Source organism: Mustelus asterias, unplaced genomic scaffold, assembly GCF_964213995.1.
Source record: "Mustelus asterias unplaced genomic scaffold, sMusAst1.hap1.1 HAP1_SCAFFOLD_4612, whole genome shotgun sequence".
NCBI classification, from domain to species: domain Eukaryota; kingdom Metazoa; phylum Chordata; class Chondrichthyes; order Carcharhiniformes; family Triakidae; genus Mustelus; species Mustelus asterias.
This window is the reverse complement of record NW_027594555.1, coordinates 1-16,074: the sequence shown is the minus strand read 5'-3', so window position 1 is coordinate 16,074 and position 16,074 is coordinate 1. Positions and strand designations below refer to the sequence as shown.

Here is a 16,074-nt window from a genome sequence, read left to right as displayed (position 1 = left end):
GGCCCAAAACTGCTCACAATTCTCCAAATGGGGTCTGACCAGAGTCTGTCAGGGTCACGTAGAGGGAGCTTTACTCTGTATCTAACCCCGTGCTGTACCTGTCCTGGGAGTGTTTGATGGGGACAGTGCAGAGTGAGCTTTACTCTGTATCTAACCCCGTGCTGTACCTGTCCTGGGAGTGTTTGATGGGGGACAGTGTAGAGGGAGCTTTACTCTGTATCTAACCCCGTGCTGTACCTGTCCTGGGAGTGTTTGATGGGGACAGTGTAGAGGGAACTTTACTCTGTATCTAACCCCGTGCTGTACCTGTCCTGGGAGTGTTTGATGGGGGACAGTGTAGAGGGAGCTTTACTCTGTATCTAACCCCGTGCTGTACCTGTCCTGGGAGTGTTTGATGGGGACAGTGTAGAGGGAACTTTACTCTGTATCTAACCCCGTGTTGTACCTGTCCTGGGAGTGTTTGATGGGGGACAGTGTAGAGGGAGCTTTACTCTGTATCTAACCCCGTGCTGTACCTGTCCTGGGAGTGTTTGATGGGGACAGTGTAGAGGGAGCTTTACTCTGTATCTCACCCCGTGCTGTACCTGTCCTGGGAGTGTTTGATGGGGGACAGTGTAGAGGGAGCTTTACTCTGTATCTAACCCCGTGCTGTACCTGTCCTGGGAGTGTTTGATGGGGACAGTGTAGAGGGAGCTTTACTCTGTATCTCACCCCGTGCTGTACCTGTGCTGGGAGTGTTTGATGGGGGACAGTGTAGAGGGAGCTTTACTCTGTATCTCACCCCGTGCTGTACCTGTGCTGGGAGTGTTTGATGGGGGACAGTGTAGAGGGAGCTTTACTCTGTATCTAACCCCGTGCTGTACCTGTCCTGGGAGTGTTTGATGGGGACAGTGTAGAGGGAGCTTTACTCTGTATCTAACCCCGTGCTGTACCTGTCCTGGGAGTGTTTGATGGGGACAGTGTAGAGGGAGCTTTACTCTGTATCTAACCCCGTGCTGTACCTGTCCTGGGAGTGTTTGATGGGGACAGTGTAGAGGGAGCTTTACTCTGTATCTAACCCCGTGGTGTACCTGTCCTGGGAGTGTTTGATGGGGGACAGTGTAGAGGGAGCTTTACTCTGTATCTCACCCCGTGCTGTACCTGTCCTGGGAGTGTTTGATGGGGGACAGTGTAGAGGGAGCTTTACTCTGTATCTAACCCCGTGCTGTACCTGTCCTGGGAGTGTTTGATGGGGGACAGTGTAGAGGGAGCTTTACTCTGTATCTAACCCCGTGCTGTACCTGTCCTGGGAGTGTTTGATGGGGACAGTGTAGAGGGAGCTTTACTCTGTATCTAACCCCGTGCTGTACCTGTCCTGGGAGTGTTTGATGGGGACAGTGTAGAGGGAGCTTTACTCTGTATCTAACCCCGTGCTGTCCCTGTCCTGGGAGTGTTTGATGGGGGACAGTGTAGAGGGAGCTTTACTCTGTATCTAACCCCGTGCTGTACCTGTCCTGGGAGTGTTTGATGGGGACAGTGTAGAGGGAGCTTTACTCTGTATCTAACCCCGTGGTGTACCTGTCCTGGGAGTGTTTGATGGGGGACAGTGTAGAGGGAGCTTTACTCTGTATCTAACCCCGTGGTGTACCTGTCCTGGGAGTGTTTGATGGGGACAGTGTAGAGGGAGCTTTACTCTGTATCTAACCCCGTGGTGTACCTGTCCTGGGAGTGTTTGATGGGGGACAGTGTAGAGGGAGCTTTACTCTGTATCTAACCCCGTGCTGTACCTGTCCTGGGAGTGTTTGATGGGGGACAGTGTAGAGGGAGCTTCACTCTGTATCTAACCCGATATTGGGTACAATTCCGCGAACGGGGTTAGAGAGGCACAGCGGACGTTGCTTTTTAATACAAAAAAACCCAATCATTTATTGCACAAAGAAAAATTAAATACAAAAAGAGATTTGGAGAGAAGGAAACGTAACAGACCGTCCCGCTGTGGCGCGCAGCTCCGGTTCACAGGCCGCGGAGGGGGCTGTTCCCATCCTTTGCTCCCCAGTCTCTGCTCGCTCTCTGCCCAGGGCTCCTCCTCTCTGCTGTTTCAGTCTGTCTTGTCCGTCCGCTGGTGTGGACCAGGGGAGTTGGCCGTGTTTCCCACGCCCCGGGTCGGAGAGAGGGTGAATTGAGGGAGAGTGTGTCAGGTACCCGGGGGGGGAATGTGCAGACCGCAGGGGGGGGGGGTGGGGGGAGAGGGAGCAGGGCTGGGGATTGAGGGTCTCCCTGTGTCGCAGACTCGGTGATGAATGGTTCTAACGCAGGCTGCTGCTGCTACTTGGCTGGGAGCTGCTCAGGCCCGGGTGTTCCGGACTGTGACGGTTCTAAAAGGACACAAAAAAAAGGGGAAAGTCCAACAGAAGATGCCTGTCTGTCGCTGGAGATCCCAGACGCAAATCCGCTCACCCCCCTCCAAATCACAGATAGACCGACCCAGTACCCCCCCTTCACAGATAGACCAACCCAGTACCCGTACCCCCCCTCCCCCCCATCACAGATAGACTGACCCAGTACTCCCCCCCCCCCCCCCCCACCGATAGGCCGACCTAGTACCCCCCCCCTTCACAGAGACCAACCCAGTACCCGCACCCCCCCTCCTCCCCCCATCAGCAATAGCCTGACCCAGTACCCCCCCCACCCCCGTCACTGATAGGCCGACCCAGTCCCTCCCCCATCACAGATAGACTGACCAGATAGACTGACCCAGTCCACCGCCCCCCCCCCCCCCCCCCCCACCCCACCACCCCCCGGTCACAGATAGACTGACCCAGTTCTTTCCCTCACAGATAGATTGACCCAGTACCCCCCACACCCCCGTCACCGATAGACTGACCCAGTCGCCCCCCCTCCCGCCCCACCAGATAGACTGACCGAGTCTCCTCCCACTCCACTCCCCCCACCACCCCGGGTCACAGATAGACTGACCCGTTCCCCCCTCCCCCGCCCCCCCAGTCACCGAGGGGATGACCCTCGACTCCCCCCCCCCCCCCCATAGTCACCAAGGGTATGACCCTCGACCCTCGACCCCCTCAGTCACCGAGGGGATGACCCTCGACCCCCCCAGTCACCGAGGGGATGACCCTCGACCCCCCCAGTCACCAAGGGGATGACCCTCGACCTCCCCCAGTCACCGAGAGGATGACCCTCGACCCCCCCAGTCACCGAGGGGATGACCCTCGACCCCCTCCCCTCAGTCACCAAGGGGATGACCCTCGACCCCCCTCCCCTCAGTCACCGAGGGGATGACCCTCGACCCCCCCAGTCACCGAGGGGATGACCCTCGACCCCCTCAGTCACCGAGAGGGTGACCCTCGACCCCCTCAGTCACCGAGGGGATGACCCTCGACCCCCCCAGTCACCGAGGGGATGACCCTCGACCCCCTCAGTCACCGAGAGGGTGACCCTCGACCCCTCACCTTTTTTTTCTTCTTCTCTTTCTTTTCTTCTTCCGATCCGGATCATCGTCCTTCTTCTTCTTCTTCTTCTTGTGATCGGAGTCGGAGGGAGTTTCTGCGGGAGGGGGCGGGGGGGGGGGAAACAAGATGGAATTTAAATAAAGACAACCCATTGGAGCAAAGTCCTCCTCTATCCCACAATCCATTTCCCCTGGCTGGTGAGGATGGGAGTCATGATGTGGAGGTGCCGGCGTTGGACTGGGGTGAACACAGTAAGAAGTCTCACAACACCAGGTTAAAGTCCAACAGGTTTATTTGGTAGCAAAAGCCACTAGCTTTCGGAGCGCTGCTCCTTCGTCAGATGAGTGGGAGTTCTGTTCACACTTGGCTATCAGTCTCTGCTCAGCGACTCTGCGCTGTTGTGCATCGTGAAGGCCGCCTTGGAGAACGCTTACCCGAAGATCAGAGGCCGAATGCCCGTGACTGCTGAAGTGCTCCCCAACAGGAAGAGAACAGTCTTGCCTGGTGATTGTCGAGCGGTGTTCATTCATTCATTGTCGTAGCGTCTGCATGGTTTCCCCAATGTACCATGCCTCGGGACATCCTTTCCTGCAGCGTATCAGGTAGACAACGTTGGTGACACACGACAGCGCAGAGTCGCTGAGCAGAAACTGATGGCCAAGTTCCGCACACATGAGGACGGCCTAAACCGGGATCTTGGGTTCATGTCACACTATTTGTAACCCCCACGACTTGCCTGGGCTTGCAAAATCTCACTAACTGTCCTGTCTGGAGACAATACACATCTCTTTAACCTGTGCTTAACGCTCTCTCCACTCACATTGTCTGTACCGTTAAGACTTGATTACCTGTAAAGACTCGCATTCCAACCATTATTCTGTAAATTGAGTTTGTGTCTTTATATGCCCTGTTTGTGAACAGAACTCCCACTTACCTGATGAAGGAGCAGCGCTCCGAAAGCTTGTGTGGCTTTTGCTACCAAATAAACCTGTTGGACTTTAACCTGGTGTTGTGAGACTGGTGAGGACAGGGCAGACTCCTCCTGTATCCCACAATCCATTTCCCTGCCCAGTGAGGATGGGGCAGACTCCTCCTGTATCCCACAATCCATTTCCCCTGCCCAGTGAGGGTGGTCATGATGTGGAGATGCCGGCGTTGGACTGGGGTAAACACAGTAAGAAGTTTAACAACACCAGGTTAAAGAGTTAAACTTTAAACCTGGTGTTGTTAAACTTCTTACAGTGAGGGTGGGGCAGACTCTTCATGTATCCCACAATCCATTTCCCCTGCCCAGTGAGGGTGGGGCAGAATCCTCCTGTATCCCACAATCCATTTCCCCTGCCTGGTGAGGGTGGGGCAGACTCCTCCTGTATCCCACAATCCAATGGGGACTGAGACATTAATTGCATTGGTCTTTCCCAAGGGGGAAGAGGTTACTGGGGTAAAGAGGAGGTTTGAGAGAGGCTGCGTGCACTGAAACCTCGGGAGGCACGGGACCGGATCAGATGCTTCCGAGGATACTGAGGGAAGGGAGGGTGGAAACTGGCCACCATAGAAATGTCAACCTGACTAAATCAGTGCTGGTTTGGGGAAATCAGCGTGGATTTGGGGGCAGACACACGAGGAGCTTGGGGTTTGTTGACGCGGTGACAGGGCTGATGAGAAGATAACTCTGGACTTTCAGGAGTCATCGGAGAAAGAGCCACACGACAGACTCCCAGCAAACCTCATGGAGGAAATGGGGCAGGCAGCAATGTAGCCCACCCCTACACCGGCACTGGGATGACTCCTCCTGTATCCCACAGTCCATTCCCCCCGACACCAGCACCGGGATGACTCCTCCTGTATCCCACAGTCCCTTGCTTTTGACCCACCTGGGGGCACAGGGTCCTGAGTGCGACTATGCTTGTGCTTGTGTTTGCTTTTCTTCTTCGGGGGCTGGATGTGCATCAATCGGTATTGTTCCGGCAGCTGGAGGGGACAGGAGAGAACGTGTTAGAGCGGCACAGCGAGAGAGAGAGGGGGGGGGGGGGGGGGGAGAAGAGGGAGACAGAGGGGGCGGGGGGGGGGGGAGATCAGAGCGAGTGACAGTGACAAGCACAGACACACACGTGTGAGAGAGTGCTGGTGAGAGTTTCGCTGCTCCCTCTCTGTGTGAGCAGGGCTCCTTACCGGGCCGGTGTGCAGTCGGAATCCGGTGAGCAGTGTGCCGGTCAGCAGGTTAAAGGAGTTTCCACAGATCGGGGGTTTCTCAATGAGGGAACGCAGGCTGCTGTTGTCCTGAGATCCCGGCATGTCAATCATTCCTGTATCGGGGAGAGAGGGTGGGGGAGGCGAGGCGGAGGGGAGAGAGGGGAGCGAGGGGGAGGGGAGAGAGGGGAGCGAGGGGGAGGGGGAGAGAGGGGAGCGAGGGGGAGGGGAGAGAGGGGAGCGAGGGGGAGGGGAGAGAGGGGAGCGAGGGGGAGGGGAGAGAGGGGAGCGAGGGGAGAGAGGGGAGCGAGGGGGAGGGGAGAGAGGGGAGCGAGGGGGAGGGGAGAGAGGGGAGCGAGGGGGAGGGGAGAGAGGGGAGCGAGGGGGAGGGGAGAGAGGGGAGCGAGGGGGAGGGGAGAGAGGGGAGCGAGGGGGAGGGGAGAGAGGGGAGCGAGGGGGAGGGGAGAGAGGGGAGCGAGGGGAGGGGAGAGAGGGGAGCGAGGGGGAGGGAGAGAGGGGAGCGAGGGGGAGGGGAGAGAGGGGAGCGAGGGGGAGGGGAGAGAGGGGAGCGAGGGGGAGGGGAGAGAGGGGAGCGAGGGGGAGGGGAGAGAGGGGAGCGAGGGGGAGGGGAGAGAGGGGAGCGAGGGGGAGGGGAGAGAGGGGAGCGAGGGGGAGGGGAGAGAGGGGAGCGAGGGGGAGGGGAGAGAGGGGAGCGAGGGGGAGGGGAGAGAGGGGGAGGGGAGAGAGGGGAGCGAGGGGGAGGGGAGAGAGGGGAGCGAGGGGGAGGGGAGAGAGGGGAGCGAGGGGGAGGGGAGAGAGGGGAGCGAGGGGGAGGGGAGAGAGGGGAGCGAGGGGGAGGGGAGAGAGGGGAGCGAGGGGGAGGGGAGAGAGGGGAGCGAGGGGGAGGGGAGAGAGGGGAGCGAGGGGGAGGGGAGAGAGGGGAGCGAGGGGGAGGGGAGAGAGGGGAGCGAGGGGGAGGGAGAGAGGGGAGCGAGGGGGAGGGGAGAGAGGGGAGCGAGGGGGAGGGGAGAGAGGGGAGCGAGGGGGAGGGGAGAGGGGAGCGAGGGGGAGGGGAGAGAGGGGAGCGAGGGGGAGGGGAGAGAGGGGAGCGAGGGGGAGGGGAGAGAGGGGAGCGAGGGGGAGGGGAGAGAGGGGAGCGAGGGGGAGGGGAGAGAGGGGAGCGAGGGGGAGGGGAGAGAGGGGAGCGAGGGGGAGGGGAGAGAGGGGAGCGAGGGGGAGGGGAGAGAGGGGAGCGAGGGGGAGGGGAGAGAGGGGAGCGAGGGGGAGGGGAGAGAGGGGAGCGAGGGGGAGGGGAGAGAGGGGAGCGAGGGGAGGGGAGAGAGGGGAGCGAGGGGGAGGGGAGAGAGGGGAGCGAGGGGGAGGGGAGAGAGGGGAGCGAGGGGGAGGGGAGAGAGGGGAGCGAGGGGGAGGGGAGAGAGGGGAGCGAGGGGGAGGGGAGAGAGGGGAGCGAGGGGGAGGGGAGAGAGGGGAGCGAGGGGGAGGGGAGAGAGGGGAGCGAGGGGGAGGGGAGAGAGGGGAGCGAGGGGGAGGGGAGAGAGGGGAGCGAGGGGGAGGGGAGAGAGGGGAGCGAGGGGGAGGGGAGAGAGGGGAGCGAGGGGGAGGGGAGAGAGGGGAGCGAGGGGGAGGGGAGCGAGGGGGAGGGGAGAGAGGGGAGCGAGGGGGAGGGGAGAGAGGGGAGCGAGGGGGAGGGGAGAGAGGGGAGCGAGGGGGAGGGGAGAGAGGGGAGCGAGGGGGAGGGGAGAGAGGGGGGGAGGGGAGAGGGGGGGGGAGGGGGAGGGGAGAGAGGGGAGCGAGGGGGAGGGGAGAGAGGGGAGCGAGGGGGAGGGGAGAGAGGGGAGCGAGGGGGAGGGGAGAGAGGGGAGCGAGGGGGAGGGGAGAGAGGGGAGCGAGGGGGAGGGGAGAGAGGGGAGCGAGGGGGAGGGGAGAGAGGGGAGCGAGGGGAGCGAGGGGGAGGGGAGAGAGGGGAGCGAGGGGGAGGGGAGCGAGGCAGGAGGGGGGACAGAAAGAGGAACAGAGAGCATGTGAGAGAGGGAGACACAGAGACACAAGAGAGTCCGAGATAGGGAAAGATGAATGGCCGCAGGGGGAATGGGACAGAGGCAGAGGGGAGAGAGTGTGGAGACAGTGTGGTTAGCCCAGTCGATTATAATATTATCACAGCCACAGCTCGGACTGGAATGTCCCGCCTCCCCACTCATTCCCCCGCGGATCAGGACTGGCCCCTGTTGTATATTATAGTCACAAATCCCAATGTACCAAATGACACAGAGAGAGGCAGCAGTGAGCAGCGCGGACCCGAGTGTCATAGAGTCACAGAGGTTTACAGCACGGAAACAGGCCCTTCGGCCCAACTTGTCCATGCCGCCCTTTTTTAAAAAAAACCCTAAGCTAATCCCAACTGCCCGCGTTTGGCCCATATCCCTCTTACCCATCGTACCCATGTAACTGTCTAAACGCTTTTTAAAAGATAAAATTGTACCCCGCCTCTACTACTACCTCTGGCAGCTTGTTCCAGACACTCACCACCCTCTGTGTGAAAAAATTGCCCCTCTGGACACTTTCGTATCTCTCCCCTCTCACCTTAAACCTGTGCCCTCTAGTTTTAGACTCCCCTACCTTTGGGAAAAGATATTGACTATCTAGCTGATCTGTGCCCCTCATTATTTTATAGATCTCTATAAGGTCACCCCTCAGCCTCCTACGCTCCAGAGAAAAAAGTCCCAGTCTATCCAGCCTCTCCTTATAACTCAATCCATCAAGTCCCGGTAGCATCCTAGTAAATCTTTTCTGCACTCTTTCTAGTTTAATAATATCCTTTCTATAATAGGGTGACCAGAACTGTACACAGTATTCCAAGTGTGGCCTTACCAATGTCTTGTACAACTTCAACAAGACGTCCCAACTCCTGTATTCAATGTTCTGACCAATGAAACTAAGCATGCCGAATGCCTTCTTCACCACTCTGTCCACCTGTGACTCCAGTTTCAAGGAGCTATGAACATGTTCCCCTGGATCTCTTTGTTCTGTAACTCTCCCCAATGCCCGACCATTAACTGAGTAAGTCCTGCCCTGGTTCGATCGACCAAAATGCATCACCTCGCATTTGTTTAAATTAAACTCCATCTGCCATTCGTCAGCCCACTGGCCCAATTGATCAAGATCCCGTTGCAATTGGAGATAACTTTCTTCACTGTCCACTCTGCCACCAATCTTGGTGTCATCTGCAAACTTACTAACCATGTCCCCTATATTCTCATCCAAATTATTAATATAAATGACAAATAACAGTGGGCCCAGCACTGATCCCTGAGGCACACCGCTGGTCACAGGCCTCCAGTTTGAAAAACAACCCTCGACAACCACCCTCTGGCTTCTGTCATCAAGCCAATTTTGTATCCATTTAGATACCTCACCCTGGATCCCGTGAGATTTAACCTTATGCAACAACCTACCATGTGGTACCTTGTCAAAGGCCTTGCTAAAGTCCATGTAGACAACATCAACTGCACTGCCCTCATCTACCTTCTTGGTTACCCCTTCAAAAAACTCAATCAAATTTGTGAGACATGATTTTCCACTCACAAAGCCATGCTGACTGTCCCTAATCAGTCCTTGCGTCTCTAAATGCCTGTAGATCCCTGTCCTCTCAAAATACCTTCCAACAACTTTACCCACCACAGATGTGAGGCTCACCGGCCTGTAGTTCCCAGGCTTTTCCCTGCAGCCCTTTTTAAACAAAGGCACAACATTTGCCACTCTCCAATCTTCAGACACCTCACCCGTCACCCGTGACTATCGATAATTCAAATATCTCTGCTAGGGGACCCACAATTTCCTCCCTAGCCTCCCACACTGTCCTGGGATACACTTCATCAGGTCCCGGAGATTTATCTACCTTGATGCGCTTTAAGACTTCCAGCACCTCTTTCTCTGTAATATGTACACTCCTCAAGACATCACTATTTATTTCCCCAAGTTCCCGAACATCCATGCTTTTCTCAACAGTAAATAGTGTTAGAGACATCACCACACACACCCACAACACAGCGGCAAATGCAGTCCAGCGCAGGGTTTGGAGCGAAAACAGAGAGTGAGTGAGGTGGTGTGCAGAGAACCAGGGGCCCAGGCACACAGATCATTCACACAGCACAAACAGCGAGACAGAGTGACCGGGAAGGCTGACAGAATGCCTGTCTTTATATCGAGGCCAATGTATCACAGCTTGGTCTGGGCTCCTGCTCTGCCCAAGACCGCAAGGAACTACAAAGGGTCGTGAATGTAGCCCAGTCCATCACTCAAACCAGCCTCCCATCCATTGACTCTGTCTACACTTCCCGCTGCCTCGGGAAAAGCAGCAGCATAATCAAGGACCCCACACACCCCGGACATTCTCTCTTCCACCTTCTTCCATCGGGAAAAAGATACAAAAGTCTGAGGTCACGTACCGACCGACTCAAGAACAGCTTCTTCCCTGCTGCTGTCAGACTTTTGAATGGACCGACCTCGCATTAAGTTGATCTTTCTCTACACCCGAGCTGTGACTGTAACACTACATTCTGCACCCTCTCCTTTCCTTCTCCCCTATGTACTCTATGAACGGTATGCTTTGTCTGTATAGCGCGCAAGAAACAATACTTTTCACTGTGACAATAATGAATCAAGTTAAAACGAGAGTAGCAGATGCCATGTGTCAGCGTGGCAAGGCCCGGTTAGGCTGCAGCTGGAGTCACTGTGGGCAGTTCTAGACCTCACACCTTAGTGAGGAGATCAGTCCCTGGGGGGAATGCAGTGTAGATTCCCCATTGCTGCTGTGTTGAAGGCGACTTTCTCCGTACACACTGCCCGTGAGGGGCGCCGTGTACGACTAACAGAATGTTGTGAATCAGAGTCCAAAACGAACACACACCCAAATCCGTTCACCCATCTCCCTGTTCACCGACTCTCACTGACAGCCAGCAACACTGCCAATTTAAACATCAGCATCGTGTTCAAACTCCCCCTCACCTCACACCCCTCCCTATCTCTGTAACGTCCTCCAGCCCCTACACCCCTCCCTATCTCTGTAACCTCCTCCAGCCCCTACACCCCTCCCTATCTCTGTAACCTCCTCCAGCTCCGACACCCCTCCCTATCTCTGTAACCTCCTCCAGCCCCTACACCCCTCCCTATCTCTGTAACCTCCTCCAGCCCCTCCACCCCTCCCTATCTCTGTAACCTCCTCCAGCCCCTCCACCCCTCTCTATCTCTGTAACCTCCTCCAGCCCCTACACCCCCTCCCTATCTCTGTAACCTCCTCCAGCCCCTACACCCCTCTCTATCTCTGTAACCTCCTCCAGCACCTACACCCCCTCCCTATCTCTGTAATCTCCTCCAGCCCCTACACCCCTCCCTATCTCTGTAACCTCCTCAAGCCCCTACACCTCTCCCTATCTCTGTAACCTCCTCCAGCCCCGACACCCCTCCCTATCTCTGTAACCTCCTCCAGCACCTACACCCCTCCCTATCACTGTAACCTCCTCCAGCCCCTAAACCCTCCCTATCTCTGTAACCTGCTTCGGCCCCTACACCCCTCCCTATCTCTGTAACCTCCTCCATCCCCTACACCCCCTCCCTATCTCTGTAACCTCCTCCAGCCCCTACACCCCTCCCAACCTCTGTACCCTCCGAGATCTCTGCGCTCCTCCAATTCCGGCCTCTTGAGCAACCTCCCGATTTTAATCGCTCCGCCGTTGGCGGCCGTGCCTTCAGCTGCCCGGTGAGGGGTCCCTGAGCTCTGGAATTCCCTCCCTAAAATCACCCGGCCCCTCCGATTACTCCTGGACCCGTACCTGGCAGGTCCGGCAGGAAGTTACTCAGTTTATCCTTAACCTTCTTCCCACAGAACTTATTGTAGGCGTGTTCCAGGCTGTAGTGAGTGATGAGATTGGTGCTTCCACTCAGGTCTGTGCCCTCTGCAACACAATTTAAAACCAAATCAGAAATTGCCATCAGTTATATCAATTCTGCGCACATCGGGACTCGGAAATATGCCCCAAATATTTGCCGGAAATCCAATTCCATCACAGCTCTGAATTACCCGGATTAACATCAGGACAGATACAGTCAGTAACACAGGGTGCTGGGGGAGAGGGGTTACTGAGTGTCAGTGTGAGGGAGCTGGATTATCAGTACAGATATGAGATAAATCACAGGCAGTCTGAGTGAGTCTCGCCGCTGATAAAAAATACAGAAACATTTGCTGGCATGAACTGGTGCAGCAACAATAATCTCTCCCTCAATGTTCGTAAAACGATGGAGATAATCATCGACTTCAGGAAGTGTAAAGGAAAACATGCCCCTGTCTACATCAATGGGGACAATGTGGAAACGGTCGAGAGCTTCAGGTTTCTAGGTGTCCAGATCACCAACCTGTCCTGGTCCCTCCATGCTATAATTAAGAAAGCCCCACCAATGCCTCTACTTCCTCAGGAGACTAAGGACATTTGGCGTGTCAGCTCCGACTCTCACCAACTTTTACAGATGCACCATGGAAAGCATTCTTTCTGGTTGTATCACAGCTTGGTCTGGGCTCCTGCTCTGCCCAAGACCGCAAGGAACTACAAAGGGTCATGAATGTAGCCCAATCCATCACGCAAACCAGCCTCCCATCCATTGACTCTGTCTACACTTCCCGCTGCCTCGGGGAAAAGCAGCCAGCATAATCAAGGATCCCACACACCCCGGACATTCTCTCTTCCACCTTCTTCCGTCGGGAAAAAGATACAAAAGTCTGAGGTCACGTACCAACCGACTCAAGAACAGCTTCTTCCCTGCTGCTGTCAGACTTTTGAATGGACCTACCTTACATTAAGTTGATCTTTCTCTACACCCTCGCTGTGACTGTAACACTACATTCTGCACCCTCTCCTTTCCTTCTCCCCTCTGTACTCTATGAACGGTATGCTTTGTCTGTATAGCGTGCAAGAAACAATACTTTTCACTGTATATCAATACAGCCCCAATTGCTGGCTCAATAATTCTAGCTCCAGTATTACTAAAACTATGGCTATGGAATAATACATATTATTATACTTAATCCCCTCACCAAGGAAATAGCTTATCCATTTCTAATTTTAGCTGAGGTGTTTTAATAATGAGGTGCAATTCATAGAATCACTACAGTGCAGAAAGAGGCCATTCGGCCCTTCGACCACAATCCCACCCAGGTCCTATCCCCCATAACGCCATGTATTTACCCTAGCTAGTCCCCCTGACACTAAGGGTCAAGTTAGCATGGCCAATCCACCTAACCAGCATGTCTTTGGGCACTAATGGACAATTTTAGCATGGCCAATCCCCCTAACCCACACATCTTTGGACTGTGGGAGGAAATCGGAGCACCCGGAGGAAACCCACGCAGACACGGGGAGAACGTGCAGACTCCACACAGAACAGTGACCCAAGCCGGGGATCGATCCCGGGTCCATAACTCAGAGGTGGTGCTCCTGCGTAACGGCTGCCCTCCTGGGTGGCAGCGAGAGGGTCACGGGTTTGGACAGTGCTCCCCGAGGAGCCTTGGCATCCTTGTTGAACAGTTCACCCCGCTGCCACCATGTGCCATTGGCAGGGCACGTGTCCATTTGAATGAACCCTCTCCTGGGCCGCAGAAGGGGTCAAGGTTCAGCGTCTGACCCACCCGCCAACTGGGGGCCGAGCAGCCGGCCGGACAGCGGGAAGTCCAGGAATCCCCCTGTCAACTGGACTGGAACCCCAAGTAGGTCAGAGCTGAGATTGGCACCCTGTGACGTCACAGTCCATAGCCCCTCCTCTCCCCTCCCCATTGGTCATTCCCCTGCGTCACTCAAATGCGTTCCCCTTCCCATTGGCCGACCGCAACGTCAATCAGTCCCCCACTTCATTACTCAGCCCTATAACGTCACAATGCCCATGTCCCGCCCCCCCTCGCCACGCCCATTGGTCGCCGCCCGCCGCCCATCGGAGGCGCTCCGGCATTCCCATTGGTCGAGTGCGCCGTCACTCACCTGGCAGTTCCCTCATGACGTAGAAGGGCTCGTTCAGAACCCCGCCCCCCGCGCCGCCTGTTTTCCGCAGCGTTTCCTCCGGCCCGCCCGAGCCCGCCGCCGCCGGCACCACCACCACCGGCAGCTGCTGCAGCTGCTTGGCGAAAGAGCTCATGGCCGGTGAGGCCGTGCCGAGGAGGGAAGGGTCGCTCTGAGAGAATAGGGTGTTGATGGCGTCCATGGTGGGCCCAACTCCTCCAGCACCGTCTCCTTCACTTTCCCGGCGCCATTTTCCTTTTCCTTTCGTGGTGGCGGCGGGGGACAGTTGACGCCATGACGTCAGAACGCTTTGATTGACGTGGCACTGCAGCCAATCACAATCCGCAGGGTGGGTGCGGGAGGCAAAGATCCTGACCAATCGCAGGATCCCCCAGTTCGGAAACGCCCCGGAAAGGGGGGGCGGGAGCACATCTGGACCAATCAGAGGGTGATGGGGCTGTTGACGGGCATGTGTGGCAGCCAATCAACATCATGGGAAAGGGCTGATTGACGTTGCGCTGGCCCAATGACCGGGAAGGGGGGCGGGACTGGAATGGAATGACCAATCAGGGTCGCATATAGCCGGCATTGGCCAATCAGGGTCGCTCGTGGGTGGCTTGCAGCGGGCGGCCAACCGTTGAAGGGCGGCGCTCTTGATTGACGTGGGCCTCACCCAATGAACGTCGGTCCCCACCCAAGCCTGATTGACGTCCGCCAGGTCCAATCAGCAGCCTGAAAGCGGGGGGGGGGGGGGGGCGGAGAAGCGTAGTTGTAGGCGGGCTCTCTCTATACCCAGCCAATCAGCGTCGTGATCCTCTGCGGATTGACGTGGGCTCTAGTCAATCGGCGCTAAGGACGGCATGATTGACGTGGCTGGCACCCAATCAGCACCAAGGGGCTTCGAGGTGAAGCGGCCAATGGGATGTGGAGATGTTTCTTCATCGCCCGCCCCTCCGCCGTGTTGTCGGCCCCGATTGGCTGAGCCGGCTGCCGATCAGGGGCGATGGCAGCCAATGGTGGTGGTAGGGGGCGGGGAATGGGCGCGGTTGTCATTGGCTCAACTCCAAGGCCCTGGAGCTGGTCAATAAAAAAATAAAAATTAAAACTAATGAAATAAAAACTTATCCCGGGGTTAATAATAAAAACACCCACTGTGTTCACAATGCTGAGGGGGCGGTTACTTCCTTTTAAATGGAACTTTTATATAAGACATAATGCAGACCTTGACCTTCGGCCGTGACCTTGTGACGGACGTGCGGATGGACCAATTGGAGACACTCCGAGCAGGCGGGGGGCGGGACCGGAAGCGGGGGCGGCCAATGGGGGGGCGCGGGGCGGGGCGCCGGGCGGGCGGTCGCCATGGTGACGCGGCCTAGCCGGGCCCCCGGAGCCTGCGGCCGCTGTTGGGAGTGGGCGCCATGGCCATCGTCACCCCGCTGCTGGCCTTCCTGTGCCACCTGCCCCGCTTCTCGCGCTGGCTGCTCCGCCCCTACTACCTGGCCTCGGCCGCCCTCAGCCTGGCCTTCCTGGCCGCCCGCAAGCTGCCGCCGCTCTGCCGCAGCCTCCCCAGCGACAGGGAGGACGGCAACCCGTGTGACTTCGACTGGGTGAGGGGGGGGGGGGGATCGGGGGGGTGAGGGGGGGGGGGGGGGGGGGATCGGGGGGGTGAGGGGGGGGGGGGGGGGGGATCGGGGGGTGAGGGGGGGGGGGGGGGGGATCGGGGGGGTGAGGGGGGGGGGGGATCGGGGGGGTGAGGGGGGGGGGGGGGATCTGGGGGGTGAGGGGGGGGGGGGATCTGGGGGGTGAGGGGGGGGGGGGGATCTGGGGGGTGAGGGGGGGGGGGGGATCTGGGGGGGGGGGGGGGGGGGATCTGGGGGGTGAGGGGGGGGGGGGGATCTGGGGGGGGGGGGGGGGGGATCTGGGGGGGGGGGGGGGATCTGGGGGGTGAGGGGGGGGGGGATCTGGGGGGTGAGGGGGGGGGGGGGGATCTGGGGGGGGGGGGGGGGGGATCTGGGGGGGGGGTGGGGGGGGGGGATCTGGGGGGGGGGGGGGGGGGATCTGGGGGGGGGGGGGGATCTGGGGGGGGATCTGGGGGGGTGGACTGATCCGGGGGGGGGGGATCTGGGGGGGGGGGGATCTGGGGGGGGGGGGGGGATCTAGCATCGTCGGGGGGGGGGGGGGGGGGGATCTGGGGGGGGGGGGGGGGGGGGATCTGGGGTGGTGGTTGGTGGGGGGGGGGGGATCTGGGGGGGGGGGGGGATCTGGGGGGGGGGGATCTGGGGGGGGGGGGGATCTGGGGGGGGGGGGGATCTGGGGGGGGGGGGGGATCTGGGGGGGGGGGGGGGGGGATCTGGGGGGGGCGGATCTGGGGGGTGGGG

The 16,074-nt window shown here is 58.2% G+C and overlaps 1 protein-coding gene across 1 annotated transcript; it reads right to left on the bottom strand.

The window, feature by feature from the left end:
* Positions 1–1,878: 1,878 nt before the first annotated feature.
* On the bottom strand, positions 1,879–14,356 carry LOC144491167 (mediator of RNA polymerase II transcription subunit 19-A-like). Its single transcript, XM_078208844.1, has 6 exons — positions 13,679–14,356; positions 11,486–11,608; positions 5,619–5,752; positions 5,321–5,417; positions 3,447–3,540; positions 1,879–2,354 (listed from the first exon to the last, which is right to left on the bottom strand). The coding sequence occupies exons 1-6, from the start codon at positions 13,896–13,898 to the stop codon at positions 2,324–2,326; spliced, it is 699 nt and encodes a 232-aa protein (XP_078064970.1). The 5' UTR covers positions 13,899–14,356; the 3' UTR covers positions 1,879–2,323.
* Positions 14,357–16,074: the final 1,718 nt, after the last annotated feature.